Raw genomic sequence first — 18,614 nt, 5'->3', positions numbered from 1 at the left:
TATTTTACAGGAGACTATGACTGCCTGATAAGAGAGACATGACCTTTCCTTTTCCTCTCTCTTTTCCTCAACAAAAATGGTCTAATTCAAAATGTCATGGAAGTGTAAGAACTTAATCTCAAATCTGTCACAGGACCAATAGATTCATTGCCAATGCAGTATCTTTTTTTTTCCATTCGTAACGTGTGGTAAATAGCAAATCAGCCTTTGCTTTCCTAATTACATCCACTCTTGAGCTTGCCCTCCATAGAAGTACAGAATGTAAATGACAACACATTAGGTGAACCGTAGATTCCCTTTTTCTTTATTTATTTAGGTTATCAAAATAAATTCAACTGTCCACCACTGTCGTGTCCTGTCCCGTCCCCCCCATACAATAAACTATTTTGTTTGAACAAGTATACGAGATCATGTTTTGGATGGGATGATTTAATTTATAAGATACTGACTTTTTACTCTAGAACACACTGAAAAGTAGCAAACTCTTCTCGACAGTGGTCCTGAAACCCTTCAAAATTTAGCAGCGTAGCACACCGTCATCCTAATGTTGACTCGTTCAGAAATAATACAACAGCCAATTTTCTGAAGGCACGTATTTGCTGCTGACTCGAATAGCAGCGTACAGCACAGCTATATAAACCTGAGCATAGTTTTCAGACTGGAAGAGTGAGGGGAAAAAAAAATAATAGTGCTTTCAAGCCTATTTTGCAGGTCTGTATATGAGAGTTTGTTTCTTCCATATCTTACTTCATAGTGAAATGCATTCCGTTTTAGTCTTGTAAGGAGATGGATCTGCATGATATTAAACTTAGTCGTCCACTTACCATCTCTCAATGACAACCAGCATTTGCTGAGTTCCTATTTATACAGCAAAGTTTAATGAATTATACTTGAATTCTCCATGTGAATGCTCTGGAAAGATCCATCTACTTTTTCTCATGATTTTAAAATACCTTCTCCTTTAGGATAGAGGCAATTTAAATTCATTTTGGGAAGTGGACATATGAAGGATGTATAAAGAATAGATAATTCATTTGATTTTCCAGTCAGCTTTTCTTTTTGCAAATGGTACTATTAAGACAAGCAGAATTCTTTACTTCCAGTTCCCAGTAAGTCTTGATTGAAATATAGCTACAATGCACACCTTTTAATTGACTTCGGATGATGTAGAAATGTGGTATTATTACAGATATTACCTGTTCAAATGAGATCAATGGATTATCTAAAATGTTAAAAGCATAAGTTACAGTGAAGACTCAATTTTACAATGAGTTCGACATCCTCTACATCAACCCAGGTGGCCTTGGTTTCCATTGACTTTAAAAAAAGGTTGAGAGAACTCAGTACTTTGTAAGATTGCAGCTCAAATGTACATAGTCTAAGACACGTTTTTGAGGCAGTATTGAGTTCAAGGACATGACTGTTTAAGTGATGTCATTACAGCAAATTCTTTACACCATTTTACTCAGTAACTTGCAAAATCTGCTTAATTACTAAATGCAAGTAATTCAACAAAGTCAGAAAAAGATATAAAGAATGTTGTGTATTTCTTAACAAAATTTAACTATTCTATTGTAATTTCTTTTCAGGAAAACTCAAAGTTCACGCTTGGAATCAAACCTCATAAGAATTGCACTGACTTTTAGTGGGAGCAAAACATAAAGATCATCAAAAAAGCCTTTAAGGAAAGGGTTTTGCACCTCATTTTAGGATACAACCCAGCAGGGACCAGACATGGATGGCTGAGCATGCTGCAGCAAATCACAAGTTAACAACTCATATCTAGCAGGCTGTCAATTATTTGCCAACCATCAACCTGCATGTGTTTCTGAAGCTTCCCTGATGCAACACTGTGTAGGCTGCATCACAGGTGAAGTTTTCAGGCATGCAGCACTGCGATATAATTGCACAGTATGTGGGAAAATACATGGGAAAGCATTATGAGGCAGTAAAACATTATTATGCAGTGGAAAGCAGCCAACTTTTAAAAAAGCCTAGCTTTATTTATGTGCTATCCTGCAAATTCAATTACAGGATTGAAAATTAGCTACAGGTTTTCTACTTAAAAGTGCTTGTACTCATTTTAGTATAGACTTCTTTCTGTCTCTATGCCTAAATTATTCCATTAAACACAGGAACACAGTGACAATCTTCTGCAGCTGCAAATTCTGCTCAGTGCTCTCCTAATGTGGACTGGTCAGATTAATACAGCACGTAACTCATCTTTTCTGAAACATCAGTATTTCATTTACCATTAACTTTATGAAGAAGAATCAAAGAAAGAAGAGGCAGCTATCTGTATATATATGTCTGAAAGGGTTTGTCAGGTGGACTTCAGTTACAATTGTACTATGTAAGAGGGAGGAGTATCTATGTTGCTGGGAAAGCCTCTAAAGAAACACCTATAGGTATTGTCTCTGAGTACAGTTTTACTTGCATATTTCCATTTAAAAGTCCAAAATCAACGTTTGCAGGTGGAATCATTAACCTATTTCTTCCTTCTCCTACCCATTTTGCTTCGAAAATCTTTAGGATTAGGACATCTTACGAATGTCACTTAAATAATAATGTAAAAGTAGCAAAAGAGGGATTTTACAACTGTATTCTTTTGAAACTCCAGTTTGGAAAAGAAAATAAGGCAAATACCAAGCTGGATAAAATTTATATTTTCTGTAACTTGCAAGAGACAATTTGCAGCTAAGATTCGCCATATTTTGTGAAAACTATGGTGTCACATTTTTATGAGCTCGGATAACAAGATCTCAAACCCTGCAGCCAGTTTCCTCAACCGGATTTATACACTCTCCCTGGTCTGACTGCCCTATACCATCCTGGAATAGATTTTTCTGCAAAAACTTATTAGACAAAAAAGATAAAAGTATGCTAATGAAGCTGTCATTGTATGTATTATAAACTAAGCTTGTAATGGGATTATTCTCTGGAAAATTTGTTAAAGAAATGAAGTTCATGATGCAGCAAGCTTGGAGAAAAATTAATGAATTCACAGATGTTCACCTTAATGAACAACAGATTGAGAATATATTATTAAATTCAAAAGGAAAAGTTTGTATATGTTGTCAAAATTAGGTTTTGATCTTTACAAGCATTGCGCTCATGTGAATAATCAATTAATAATTGATTAAAGGCTTCCTCCAAATTTATCATGTCGGTACAATTTATTATTTATTTAATTTCTCCTCAGCACTCAATAGATCAATGTGTGAGTGGGTACCTTAATATATAATATCTATCTCTGATAGAAAAAGTCCCATTAAAGTGGTTAAGGAGTTGCCATATCATTATGGCTAAGCAATAACAACCTTTGCACCACAAGAATCCTTTTTCAGAAAGATTTGTTCACCTTCCCCATGTTTGTGCTAAGCAGCAGCTGCATTAGGAATCTTCTCTGTCCCCATGAAAGGAGGGAGGTATTTGATCTGCATTAGCCTTGGATCCGTTGCAGTTACCACTTGCCTTACACAGCGAAAGGTGGGAAGGCAGGAAGGGAAGCATGGCCAGTTCCCAACCCTCACATAAAACCCAGACATCAATCCCCTTGCTCCTGGGAAAAGGCCGTCCAATTCACATGGCATTTAGGAAATGTGAAAGTAGTGTCGCATAGACCTGCAATTTATGGCATTCTAATTTAAGGAATGAAAGCTAAGAACAAATCTGTTCCTATAGAGCTACTTTGCATTTAATCCTCAAGTAACTTGAAATTCAAGGTTGGAACAAAACCTCTACCAAACAAGGAAAGAATTTTATCATTTCACTGCTTCTCCCTAAACTGCGGTCTGGACTTTGGGCCAGTCCTGTATTCAATGCCATAATAAATTAACAGCAACAAACATCATGGAGCTTAACGAGCTCCCTGCGGATGGTGGGGAGGCACTCGCTGGATCCTGCCTGCTGACAGCGAGCAATGCCTCAGACAGAAGAAGCTGCTGTTATTTCAGTGGATTAACTATTCATATCGGTGTCCCAAGTATTCAACTGTGCAGAACAGCAAGATGTGGTGAGAAAACATTGTACTGTAAATAATTACATCTTTGTTACAACAAGAAATTATCTCTTTTATGTGACTTTTGCCCTGGCCTGTAAAGCGAAGGCAGTACGGTATCTGCTACTGACCGTGAGTTGGGGAAGAAACCACAGAACAAACGCAGTACTGTGTTTTTCATCAACGACAGTGAAACAATCATGAAAAAGACTAATGACAATTCAGTCCATTAATGAGGACCACACACAATTTTGTATCTATGGTTTGACGTTACTCTTCTGAGGTTTGCTTCATGTTATAAAATCCCTAGAAATAAACCTTACTGGAATGGGTCTAGCTTAGCTGCCTAACAGTGTTAACCCACAACACTTAGGTATAATAAACACACTGACAGTTGTTTCCATAAACTTTGTATCTGTAGAGTCTGATAATTTAGAGAAAGCATAGAGTAATTGCATTAGAATTTTTTTAAGTCTATACAAAACCAGCCTACACACACCCCCCTTACTGCATAAAACTCAACCCACAAAACAGTGAAGAATACAGCCTAAATATTGTTTTATAACTGAATCGGATTCCAGAAGTTGTTTTATGTGAAAAAGCAAACAAACAAAAATCACCCCTTAAGGACTATGATAGACTACATTGAAGAAAGAACCCAGATTTCTACCAAATTTAGGCAAATTACAAAGAACACTGCGCATTCAAAGCTATGAAGTCACAGGAAAACGAATTTTGAAATATTCTTCCGCTACCTGCTCCTTTTGGCAGTCACTATATGGACCAAACCTCATTTACTCACAAGAGTTCAAGCTCTGAACTTTAGCATGGAGCACAGTGCAAGGGGAAGCGCAGTGGAACCAGTATGATGCTCAGAGTCCCACGCTCTGCAGTATAGTAGAAGATGAAATTTCCAGACAAACGCCACCTGCAGCATTTCAGCACATTTAACTCTCTATTAGAGGCTTAAATCAAATTGGCAGCAAATTGAACGGGGACAGCTAGGGAAATGATTCTCCTTAGCAGCCTGCCCAAACCCTCTCCTGGAGGGTGCTACTCTGCAACCCCACTGCAAGATTGCCGAACTGCCTTTCTGCTAACGCAGCTCACAGGCCAGTGGGTGAAAGGAAACAGTTTCTGTTTACTTCACCCAGTTAGGTTTAAAGAGAGATGTTTCAGGGGTAGCTGCATCCCATGGCAGCCATCCTTCTGCGGGATCTCACCCTTCGCAAGGCAGGGAAACAACTCTGTTGTCGCAGTTTAGTGCGGAGCTCCTCATAAACCAACACCCAAGGAGTTTAGCACTCCTGTTGGGTTCACGGTTTCTTAACAGCCTTTTTTTCCTAGTGCTATCTAAAATGTTTTTGAAATTTCTTGGCAAAAAAAAACAAATCCAGAAAGTGAAAAAACTTTCACGTACACACTTGCAAATACATGGAATACACAAATAAAATTAGTATATGTTGGCTAGGAACTGAATGGCTCTTCGATGTAGAGGCAGCCTGTCCCTACAGGAATCTTAATACAATGTAAATAATATTTTGGGATAAGTTACATCATCACTGTCACCTCAATAGCTCTCAACAGTTGTGAAAGAATGTTTTTGATTTATAGCACTGTATGTATTAGCAAGCTAGAACATAAAGTGAATTTATGCCACCATAAAACCAGCCAAAACTCTCCACACAAAATCAACGCCATCTTGCCAGGACTTAAATAGCAGAGCTTATTTTCCAAGGGATATGGGAAATAAGAATTCATTTCTATACCAGTTCTCTTTCACTGAAATTCCTAATTTTTCAAATTATAATATAGCCTAAAATAATTTCCAGGTTTCCTTTAGGTGAGCTGGTTTTTAATACCAGTAATTTAACTCCTAGCTGTAGAGCCTCATCCAGAATATTCACAAAACTATTCCCCACATATCAATTAATTTAAAAATACTCCAGGTCAGAGCATAATTTAACAAACTTTTCATCTCTAATATAATAATTTCAAACTTAGCAAAAAAAGTTATCTTGTTCAGATGCAGAATGTTCTGAAACCTAGACAAACAGAAAATGAAATAACACACTTTGAGAGGGCTGATAACAGAGCTCGGAGCAAAGCATTATTTTCCACCTGCCTTTTGCAGACCCTAGAAAATAAGTTCGGCAAATTCAAATGCATATTAGGTCATAATGAAAATACCCAGATACTCTTCAAAATTCAGCAAAACCACTGAAAGATAAGCCCTTCTCAAGTCTCTGCATTTGGAAATAGTTTAGAATAGTTGCAGCACATATGGAAACTGGTCATCAGAGACATTTGTTTAATAGCTTTATTAATTCTGTTTGTTTATTGAAAGTCCTTAACCAAATTGAATATTAATGCTATTTTCTGCAAGACATCCCAACAAACCTAATCCTCAGATGTGTAACAACTAATTAAAAAGTTGCATGCATGAGAATTGGGTTACTCTTCACTTTGTCAGCAGACTTATACAATAACACATAGATTTCCTGCACTTACCTAGAAGGAAAGTGATTTAATTATGAAACAGAATGTAACTGCAATGTAAATGCAATGCTTTTGCCGTTGCAGAAACAAAAGATACAACTGTAACTACATCAAAGTGTAAATTTACAGGCTACATAAATATAATTTTTTATTCTGAAAGTGTATTTTTTTGAAACACCATAAAAACAGCAGTGAAATGCTGAAGACCTGCAGTAAAACTAAGTAAAAGAAAATTAAAGCTTTATAACAAGAGGAGCTCCCTTTCTAGAGAATTGGTCATATTTGCCAGAGATACCACTCTCATAGAAATATTCCTATTATCTTTCCTCATTTTAAAATTACTTTGAGGCATAGGAATAAAAAGAGTAAAGATGATGAGTATTGAACGGTTGGGTCTAGACAACAGACTCAAGCTGGCCTTTACCTTCTCTGGAGAGGCCTTCTGCAATTATGTGATGCAGTACCTTTCTTTTTTCTTTCTGAGAAATGGATGACTAAAGTCCGCAAATAATTTAGACAAAACCCAGCTTTCAGAAGCGTAGTCAGAAGAATATTTCTCTGATGTTTTATTTTCTTTATAAGAATTGCTCTATTAATTCTATGCATTTAAACACACACAAAAAAGTGGCACTAAAATGGGAGATCTTCCCTTTCGCTCCCAAGAACTTCAAAAGAACAAAATTATTATATAAAATCAGACAATGTTTTCTGGTTTAGAATACTAGGTATTTTCTAAACCTGAAGAACAGATGAATTATGACTGTCCATATCATCATTTATATGAATTAGTACTTCTTTGCCACCCACAGCGTTATTACTAGAAGCCGGAGATTAATGTAGAGACATACAGAGACATGAAAGTGCTTTATGTGTTTGCCAAGATTATAATTTGTTGTATACTTAACATTCAAGACTAGAAATGGAATGTGCTTGCAAATACTGTTTTTCTTTAAGAAATTATGACTGATATTCATATCCCTAGAAGTCAGCTTTTACCTGCTTACAAATAATGTATTTGAAAAACAAATACCAGAGCAAAGTGGGGATGCAAGGCAAATGGACTATTAATAAAAAAACCCAAACAAATTTAACTTTATTTATATTTTATTTATATTTTCCCTTATTTTCAGTGTTAAAGATTAAACCCCCACAAACTGTAAAAAATACACAGTTTTGAAATTGTAGTGAAATATGAATTAAGCTCTCTACAATTACCTGAGAGGAGGCTGTAGTGAGGTGGGTGTTGGTCTCCCAAGTAACAAGTGATAGGACAAGAGGAAATGGCCTCAAGCTACATCAGGCGAGGTTTAGATTGGATATTAGGAAAGATTTCTTCACCGAAAGGACTGTCAAGCACTGGAACAGGCTGCCCAGGGAAGTGGTGGAGTCACCAGCCCTGGAGCTATTTATAAGACATGTAGATGTGGCACTTAGGGACATGGCTTAGTGGTGGGCTTGGTAGTGCTGGCTTTACGGTTGGACTCCGTGATCTTAAAGGTCTTTTTCCAACCTAAATGATTCTATGATTGTAAGTAGTTACTAGGGAGTTCACATACTTAACGGACTCTGAGTGAGGCAGAGGCTGAGCTTGGCATTGTCCAGTTGACTCTCAGGTTTAGTAGTGTAAAACTGAATCGCTCCTGGAGCAGTGGCTTGTGTGATGCTTAAGGAGGAATTACCCTGTTACAGCAACTCAGAAATGAACCATTGCTCCAGCAAGATGTTAGTACAAGGACATAATTAAAGTTCCTACTAACTGGAAGAAAAATCAAAGTCTTCTTACATGATTAAGTATCTCCTGCCCGATTTTTAAGACAAAGTGTCCAACTTGTCTAAATTACAGCAAGATTTTGTCTGGTAAACTTTCAAGCACAAAATTGCAAGGTGAACAAACCCAACATTTCTTTCAAATTTGCAGCTTTGTAAAACTTGTCAACACACTTTCTGCCACATCTAATTTGAATACAAATTTCTCATTTTCCTAGGTGTACCTTCCTCAGCCAGTGCTCCTGCCAGTTCAATCAAGCTTTTTATAATGATATCATTATTCTAATGCTTGAGAGCATCCACAAGCAATAACCAATGTATTGTAACACAGTAAGGACCAACTGAGACAGCTTGACATATTCTGGAGAGGTCTCTAAATGTCTCCTATCCTTTGTTTCAAAACGGGTATTTATTTCTCCCACGCTTTAAAGGCTGATTTGCATATGTTTTTATAAGAAATCAGATAATACAGTAAATCAAAGGACATGAAAACCATATTAAAAGTCTGGTATAAATTCCCCTTTTTAAAACTGAAAGATAAAAAAAAACAAAAACCCAGTGAATCTTGTTTCCAATGTTTCCAAAAAAAGCAATCGTTTTATGACTCAACTTCTTGCCATACGTGCCAGAAGAAAGTTATTTATGCAACTGGTAATTTCTCTTTTTTTTTCTCCTAAATTGAATAGAATTGAAATGATGTGAGACTCGTTTTGATTTCTCTGAATCAAAGGTATGATTAAAAATTAAAGCCAAAGTTCCATTTTCCACATTTCTGTATGAGATACATATGAAACATGACATACGCAGGACTGTTTTGTTGCGTATGCACGCCTCAACTTACAAACTAGCTTCGTGAAATCTACTCACATCTTTGCAGGTCTCAGACACAAGCCCTAGACACATCGTTATTGAGTAACACATGGAAATCTTGCAGGCAATATAAAGTATTTTAAGACACTCTGAAGCAGGGTGCCTACACGCTTTGTACAGCAGTCCGGCGTGCAGTCAGAAGACTGAAACATCACAGATGAGAAATGAGAAATTTTGAGGGCAATTGAGCACAATGAATTTTCACAGTGGATCAACACAAAGTCATTTAGAATGGGTATTTCTGAAGCACTGATACAACGAACACATTTACAGTGTTCAATGGCCCTAAAAATTCACCCTTTCACCTGTGGCACAGCTACTGCTGTGAGTGAATTCTTAGATCGTTTTTAAAAGTATATTCATATGCAGTATGCGTAAATATACGTCTAGATAACACACACATGCATACCTTCAATGTACCGATCAGCTTGTTGGTGCATGGAAAAAGAAAGTAACTACTGAAAAAGAACAGCTTCACTGAGCTCTAAAAACACATGCTTTTTTACTCTTTTCAGCTGCAAAGTAAACTCCATGGTAATGGAAAACCTCACCTTCAAGAATACAAAACCCATAAAACTAGTGAGCTACAGAAATCTGATTATGTTGAAGACAAATAATAGGATATAATTATCCTCTCCAGTTCCCTTCTTGCATGTAAAATGGTGAACTGAAGAGCAGGTCACCATCAGCTCACTGTCCACACTTGTGACAAGAAGCCCAGCTATGGTGAGAGGGAGTTGCTAAACATTGCCTTTCAGCTTCTTACAGTTCTCCTATCACAGTTCATAGAATGACACATATACTCACTACAGGATTCCTATTTTGCTTTAGGATTTTTATGTTTAATCTGGGGTATTAAATAACAAACATCAGATGTGTACTTTCTACCATTCAGCTACTTCAGCTGACCCAGTAACTCATTTATCAGGGCTGGGCATTCTAAAGCAAGCCTGTCTTTGCATCAGAGCCTTGCTTTGGTCAATAGCCAGTTATTCTGTCCCTAGGCATAGCAGCTAACAACACGTGACACTGTCCAATTTTATTCTGCACCATCTCCACGCTTCCCGTTGCAGAGATAAAGTTCCCCTAAAGAAACCGTCTTGTTTCTATTTCTGTGCCCAGTGCTGGTTATTTCTGAAATAACAATACATGCTTCAGTAATAACAAGTTATTTCCCCTTGACTGCAGAACAGATTTGCCACAAACTTTATGTTAGTACTTTCAAGTCCGGTCACATTAACCTTTTGCCTATGTAACAACCCGCTGTGCCCCTAGCACACCTTGTCAGAACAGTTAAGTGCAGAACTGGGAGACTCCAAACCACCATTTAGAGATTACGCAGAATTTTGGCACGTCTCCTGTGCCATTTGGATGAAATACTAACTTACTACTTTGTTCTTATACAGGGGCTGCACACCAGCCACAGAAGTTTTTTTTCACAGGCAAAGCACTGAAGAACACATTGCAGTGTCAATAACGCTGTTTGGAGAACACAGAAGAGGGCTATACATTATTTCTAAACTTTGTTATTATGAAAGAACTCATAAAAGGTAATAGCAGATCTTTTGCAGTTTCCCCTCAAAAAAATCCTCATTGCTACTTTTTGAAGACCACCCATATTTTAATAGCATAAATAGACTTCTTTAAGGAATTATTAAACTTTGCTTTATTTGCCACATAAGTTCATGAATGATCATCATGTAATCATTTTAAGAGCAGGTGAATCCTCATTAGCCTAATCTCCTTTCCATTTTGACTTCTCCAGCCATCAGAAGGCTGCTCATTAGCCAAGAAGTAATGACACAAGTGTGTGACACTGGAAGATAACACCTACTAACAAAAGACGACTATTAAAATAGGGAGCTACAGAAGGATAGTTAGCTTGATAGCTACAAGCTTCCAATGCCGCTCCTCACTTTAAGATATACATCTCTAGGTTTAAGATACAAACTTATTAATAAAAAAATCCTGTTTGTTGTTTGACATCTTTTGAAAGAGTGTTGTGATCTCAATGATATGAACATTGACAGAAAATAATACTTTTGTGACCACTAATTCTCTACAGTTATTGCCACGAGTGGTGGTATCTTAACACCCTTTCCTGTTATAGAGCTTTTCTTTCACTTAGTAGAACCAGGAACAAAGCAGTAAGTAACCCTCCTAAATCTTTTTCAATTCATAAGTATGTTACAGCAGCTGCAAAGGTGGTTCACTGAGGTATCTCCTTATCTGCTCAAGTTTATAAAGTCCCTAAAGGCTCTCAAGACCCAAAGTGTCTTCAGGATATTGACAGGTATTTGCTCATTGCGACCTTGTACATTTAATAGCCTGATGCAAATCCTCAATGCCAAGGTGGAAATTAATCTGTGTGAATCTCAGAGGCAGGCAAACAGAAGCTGTCAGAGGCAACTGCGGTCAGACATGGGAAAGCAGAACTTCATCTGCAAAGCTGTTAACTTCTTGACTTTGGAGTTCGACAGCTGAAATACAGTAGGGAAGACAGTTAAGGAAATACAAAGTGCATAGATTAAGATGCTATCATTTGTCACAAATGCAGCATTCATTTCCACTGCCATGGCATTCCTGGGAGGATAATTTAAGACAGTTTATTTCTTGACATTCTGCAAGAGAGTTCTGAGATCTGAACAACCTTCATGGGGTTTTCTGGGGTTATTTCTCTCATCTTACCCATTGCTTTTTTCCACAACGGCAAATATCTGTTGATTTGTACTAGTTTCTGTGCTTGAGCAAACAGTAAAACAAATCCTCAGATAAACCCTTTTATTTTTTTTCTCCCTTAACTGCTTTTGTAGATGATGAATACATTTTTGAGAAGGTTGATGGGGTGAAAAAAAATCCAAGAGAAAGCATAATTTTGGTTAAAAGCAACCTATGGAGCTCACCTAGTCCAACCTCCAACTCAGAGTACGGCCACTTACTAGAACATGTTGCCCTGGGGTATGTCCAGTTGGATTCCAGAACATCTCTGGGAAATTGCTTCCAGTGTTTGACGACACTCATAGTGCCTCCATCTTTTGTCTACTCTTTTCTAAGACAACTGCAGACTACAATAAGCTCGTCCTTTCACCTCCTCTTTTCCAAGCTGAACAAAACCAATTCTTTCAGCAAGACACATACACCAGCTCACTGACTATCTTGGCTTCTGCTGAACTTGCTTCAGTCAGTAAGTCAAATGTCTGTCTTGGAGCAGGGAGCCCAAGCCCTGGCACAGTACTCCAGCCATGGTCTCACAAGAGCTGAATGGAGGGCAACAATCATTCCCTTGGACCTACTGCCTGCACTCTTGCTAATGCAGCGCGGTACGTGTTTGGATTATTAAATGTATAGTGTTTTGCAATTCAAAACCTCTTTCCAATACAAAGGATCCTCCAAGTCAAGAAGAAGACATGCAAGTCTGAGTTATATTCCCAGAGTTAAGGCGTTGGAAACTTCTGTTGGAAAAGTTATTATTTCAAAGCATCCTCTCAGGAAGGGCTGACAGAGGAAGAAAATCTCAGAATATGACAGAACCTACTCTGCAATGCTTTTCATAGCTCACTCCAATCAGCAACCAAGGACATAACCTCAGTAAATTCTTAATAAGTTTACAAATGCTTAAACTACGGATGCTCACAGACCATTTAATATCTCGCTTCTAGAACTTTGCATCTGGTAGTATATGAGTTTTGTAGAGTCCAATACAATTTCTTTTCTATACTCAACAGAAACAGTAGAACCAAGTATTTCAGCAGTAGAAGCACGTATTTCAAATACTGCCATAAAACTAGTAAAAATACAGATTAGTTTAGCTGTCAACATTCTAACAATCTAGACTGTATTTATTTTAGTATTTAATTATATTCTGAAACTACTACAGAGATGCTGCTCTGAAACTGATACTATCTTCTACTTTAAATTATTGCTCTAATTCTTAACTTCATTGAATTCACTTTGTTGTAGTTGCCCAGACAAAGAGATGGTGAGGCCTGTAAATCCTCTCCCCGTACAGTGAGAAACTGTACATCATCCCTGTCAGCTTAATGAATGTAGTGAAAGAACTTGAAGATACGGCTTGTGCTTCTCTGCAGAACCATCCCTTATTCCAAAGAGTGACCCGTGGACAAGAACAGGGTAAAAAAGTGCCTTTGACTATGGTCACCCTCGGGATGTTCTCTGACTTCTCAACCACAGCTCAAGAAACTCTAGAATTGTCCATTGTCTCTTTTTTTTTTTTTTTTTAAACCTCCTCTGGAGTAACTTAGTAGTTTTTGCAATTGGATTACAATTTGACAGTTAACGTGTATTTTCATCAGATGAATGACAATTTGTAAAGAATTGTTGTAGTTTTCACTGAGTTTATAAAAGCTGTTTCCAAGCAAGCACAGACATCCATTCCTTGTCTGCTTCAGCACTGTATATTATCTCTGCATATTACTTATTCAGATATTTCTGGTTTGATCTGCTTTTTAGTGGCTTTCATAATAAACTCCTTTAAAAAAGAAATACAGACTATAACTTACTAAGGTTAAATCACCTGAAGAAATTAAATTGGAAAAGAAAGTTCTTCTACATTATACTATAATAAGCCTCTCTTAGCCTGGTAAGATTACCTTTCTCCACAGTAAATTTAATCAAACTTCATGTTGGTCATCTAAAATGGTTGAAACTGTGATTTCAGTTGCTGACTTAACTCAAATCTTCACATTAAAGGCTATCTTTAGATCTATCTACAAAATCTTCAGCTACAAACAATGTGCAGCAGAAGGTGTTACAATGGACTGAGGTCCATGGAAAGCAAGTAAATGCAAAGAGATGAAAACATTGTAATCTCTAATTGGAGTTAGTAGGTTTTCTATTTATTTGTGCAGCACTCCTTTCCTGTTTTGGAGACCGTCACAGAAATAGTGCCCACCTGTCCTCCTCTCCAACTATTATGGCTTAGGTTGCACACAGGGGAAATGGGAAAGCTCAGCCGTCTGAGCGCCAGTGACGGAGCGACATACAAAAATGAACCATTTTTTATATTGCTATAACAACAAAAGACAACATAAAGGCAGTGCAATGCCAGCTAAACCAGTGTAGTTGACAGGTATATGGATTGAAAATATGCTGGCAATTAGAAGCCTTGGCTAAAAATCCTGAACATATACAACTTTCAAAACTATGCTGCTGTCTACAGATTTCAGCCATTTCTGAGTTTTGACATTAGTTCGCAGCTGGCAAGTAAGGAGGACCTGCCCTGGAAGGGGATCATCTGTAGTTTCTCTCAGATTTCTCAGTACTGAAAGGGATCAAATACCTTTTACTTCAAGGATCTGATGTTGAGCAGGAGGCTCAGAGGGAAGGATTAAGCACTCTTCCAACAAAAGCAGCAAGTATGAACGTCCATCCTTCTCTGGTACCAAAGCAGCTTTCATGGGAAGGTGCTCTACGTGGGTGAAGCATTCAAGAATCACCCGCTACCTCCTACCGTTGCTGTTGAATCTGTCCCAAGGAGCGAGAGCCCTGCCAGGGGCCCGGGCTGGCGCAGGCACCTCTCTTCCTACAGCTGCCTGGTGCCATGCACACACCTGGAGGAGCTGCACTTCCAGGCTATCCCCAGCATCTGCAGACGGAAGCCCTGATGGAGAATATCGAAAGTTTTTTTTCAAAACTTCTGATATTTTCATATTTTTTGAAACAGGCAGGCAGGGGATTGAATGGCATTTGGAGGCTTCCAAGGGCAAGAAAGCAGGTGATTCAGTAAGGACTCGGGGGCATGCTGTATATTGCAGGGTTGAGGTTTTATTTCCTCCTCTGGTAATTTGTCAAACAGATTGTTATAAAGAGTTACAGAATCAAGAAATGTCAGAGAAATACAAAAAAGCTTTGAAACCTTTTGTGATAAAGCAAAAGTAACAAGTATAGTTACAACAGCTGCATGCACAACTGTGTTTCCAAGGCAACAACTCACAATCCTTACAACTATAAAAAATCCTATACACCACGGGGGAGTTGTGAAATTAGGGAGACTCCAGCTAAAATAGAATATAGAAAAACGGACTAAAGCAGAGAAGCAGCAGGGACACTGAAATTAGGAAACTCACGCTGCTTTTAACAGCTGCAGCCTGAGAGCGCCTTGGCGATGTTTTGGTGAAGTCCTGGCCTGCCGGCCTGCCACACTGGTTTCCCTTTGTCTCCCAGGTTCCAGATTGCCCACTCGTTGGTGCCACAGGAAAAAAAATATATTAGCCTAAAATTGGCAGTGCTGTTACTGTCACTCCATGTACTTGCAGGGTAATGGCAAAATCCTGCCCAAGTTATTTGCTAGCTTAAGCAAGAATCTAGCCTGTTAGCAAACCAGCACACTAGGATAAGCTAATACTTTGAAATCACTTCAAGGAAAGAAAGAAAGAAAAAAGCCCATTGCTTTCCTTTTAATATTATTGTTACATTTATGTGACAATAAAATGTTAATCCTTAGTGTTTAAAAAGCACCGTTTGTCTTGTATTAACTCATTTATAAACATACTAAATTATTAAAAAACAACTTGCAGGTTTACGCACAGAACTTCAGCTTTTGAAAAACTGCAGCTGCCCAATTTCCAGCACTTGAGCAGCCAGAGAGGAGCTGGGCCAGGCAGCACCTACAACTGCCTGCACGATTCCTAGAGTGCAAAAAGACAAAAGCTTTGCATAATGTCTAGTTACAGACATACCCGCAACTACAGTAAAACCTAACTTTGTAGCAGAGGCTCATCTGTCAGTAGCACAGGTCTCTCTTACATGCTCTGGACCGTATGTCATGTAACTGGGTATGTGTGCAAGCAAATCATAAACAGAAAAGTAAACCTAGGGAGCTAAAAATATATAAACACAGTGTAGGGGCATTTAGTAAGAATTGTTAATTTAAAAAGACAACAGGCATATATCTTTCCTCCAAAGCATTTGAATTTGCAGTTTGAAGATTAGGAAGGTGCAAAATCAAGTTATGGAATTTCAGAGATGTATAATTACCAGCAGTGGTAGTTCATACACAAATGAAAATATCCTAGACAGGTAAATAGGCACAGAACACCTTACATGTAAACAGGAGTCTCCACTGTTCCACTTGTGTGAATCCAGGGCAGTAGGACTGACATAAATAGCTATTTTGCATTTCTAGAGAAATAAAACCACAGCTTTGTTCAGTGCTTCTGCAGAACCATTGGCCATAACTCTGTGCCGTTGGATCAGCTCTACATTCAGTCCCTTCAATTCTTTTCCTCTAAATTCAAGACACTGGTTCTCTCAAGCCTCACTGGTGAGTGGAGTATTACAACTATTTGATTGGTACTATTTGCATTTTTTGCACATAGTGAAGTTTCCAGTTAAATCTTAAGGCTCCCTCCCCTTCACATCATCATTTTCTGCTGTTCGCCAGTGCTCAGGACACACAAACGGTGTGACTTGATGACCATGGAGGACATTTCTCCTCTCTACGTAACATTGCCTATAGCTGATCAAAGACTAAGCGAGAAACTCTATACCCGGATCCTACTTCCTTCTTTCATCAAATGAGTATAAATAAAAGATGACTACAAACACCTCTGCAGACATACCTGAATAATTTTTAGATCAAGATAACTGTTTTTTTTCTTTGTTATTTATGTGAGATTTCAAATGCAAGGCAATACTTTACAAAGACAGCTTTAGATTGACTAATGTGAGCTGTGATCTCTTCCATAGCGTTTTTCTGTTCATATCCATTTTCATTTTAACAGCGATATCTGAGCCATAAGGACTGATTCGTGACTTCAGGAATTGTGACAGTGGCAGAAGTCAGACCAGTGCTTCCAGCCTCCTCAAGCACTCGTATTTTGATGGTTCAAAGCTTTCAGGGGTACATTCGCCACTATATATATATATCATATGTACTTATTCTAGAGAGAAGGCAGGAAAGCAGGACAATGTACATACGCTGTGCTGAAAAGAGCTAATTTTCACGAGCTAATGAAGTGACTAGTGAACTTCTGTGCTTTGTGAAGCATTAGTCAGTCATTTCTATTAAAATATTGAAAATATTACATGCTATATCATAACCCCTACACATTCAGTGATACAAAAGCCTATTAAAAATATGAATATAGACTTAATGGAATGTGTAATTTTTTCACAGTCTTCACTGTACCATTTTCTCATATTTTCTTAAAAATGGGACTGAGTTGTGGATTATGGGTTGAGTTTGTTTCCCAGTCCTCAGCGTGTCATTGCCCCTACACACACTCAGGTATTACTCCTGTATTTCCATACAACCCAGAGCTCAGCCTGGTCATACTGAAGCTAAAGAAAATTATCTTATAAGCCCAGTGGCAGAGGGCTTGGACCCACTCTTTCCAGGGATTATCAGCGTTCAAGAAAGTACAAATGGACTGTGAAGCACCACCTCCCTGCAGCGAGAACAGATTTATTTCGCCTTTTCTACTGAAGGCATTGTTAGCAGCTCAACACAAGGGGAAATATCAATAGGTACTCTGAGAATCAAAGCAGCCTGTATATAACAATGCTTTTGTCTTTGATGATAGAGCTAATTGTTCTCTACTTTCTAAAATGCCTCTGTCTCCCCTATAGATTTTTCTATACATTATTTTTCAGTCACTTCTACTGGACAACGTAAAGCTTTCTTAGCTTTGCAGTCAATAAATGAAAATATACAAGTCTTTATTTACACTACCAGACAGGGGCTCTAATGCAGTCCTTGTAGTGCAATACATCACAGGTCTATAGCCTTCCTTAGGGTTTATTCTCTCTCTCACACAACTGCAAATGGGTCTAAATCAAACCAAACACCTGGAGACTTTCCAGTTGTATTTTCCTATCCTAAATGAGTGGATCTCACTCTACCTGTCATATACCCAACCCATACAACAGTGAGTAACAGTTTCAGAGTATTTGGGAGAAAAGGAAACAGTCACACTGGCATATCCTCCCATTTGTGTGATACAATAATTTGTCCTAACACTTGTTCTTTTATATTTACGAAGAAAAAACAGAAAGAACACATTTTTAATTGCCTGTATCCTTCAAATGAAAGGAACCCAACTTGTTCTAAATAAAGAAATACAAGCAACAGTAACTACTTGCAAAAATGTTAGAATGAAATAGCCCTAAGCCTTTCCAGCAGCATCTGCACAGATTGAACTAGATTAGACGCTAAATCATTTTCACAATTCAGATACTTGATATTTTATCTCTTTAATAGGTTCCCCATTTGTTTTCTCTTTACAACTGTGACAGCAATTACAAGTCCAATGAATATTGATACGACATAAAAACAAGTGTTTTTTCCTCACACTGCTTTTAAATATGTAACAGATATTTAGACACTACTAGTCTTGTGAATAACACATGTCACCAACATAAATGATAAGACTGTGGACCAGAGGTGGCTAAAATGTCAAGGATAACAAGTCCTCAACAATGAGAGTAGACTCAAGATAAAGATAGACACAGGTGAAAG

The 18,614-nt window shown here is 37.9% G+C and overlaps 1 protein-coding gene across 6 annotated transcripts in view; it reads right to left on the bottom strand.

Moving 5' to 3' along the window:
• PCDH11X (protocadherin 11 X-linked) overlaps positions 1-18,614 on the bottom strand; it is a 514,007-nt gene that overhangs the window by 183,514 nt on the left and 311,879 nt on the right. The window contains exon 6 of one of the 6 annotated variants that reach the window (XM_064462894.1): positions 11,175-11,616. The exons of the other annotated variants lie outside the window; for them this stretch is intronic. Coding sequence (XP_064318964.1) covers positions 11,536-11,616 — 81 coding nt within the window. The 3' untranslated portion in view covers positions 11,175-11,535. Of the gene's footprint in view, positions 1-11,174; positions 11,617-18,614 lie in introns of those variants that run through there. 6 annotated transcript variants of the gene reach the window in all.

Source organism: Phalacrocorax carbo, chromosome 11 (assembly GCF_963921805.1).
Source record: "Phalacrocorax carbo chromosome 11, bPhaCar2.1, whole genome shotgun sequence".
Taxonomy (NCBI): Eukaryota; Metazoa; Chordata; class Aves; order Suliformes; family Phalacrocoracidae; genus Phalacrocorax; species Phalacrocorax carbo.
Note: the sequence above shows the minus strand (reverse complement) of the source record. Positions and strands in the feature narration are given on the sequence as shown.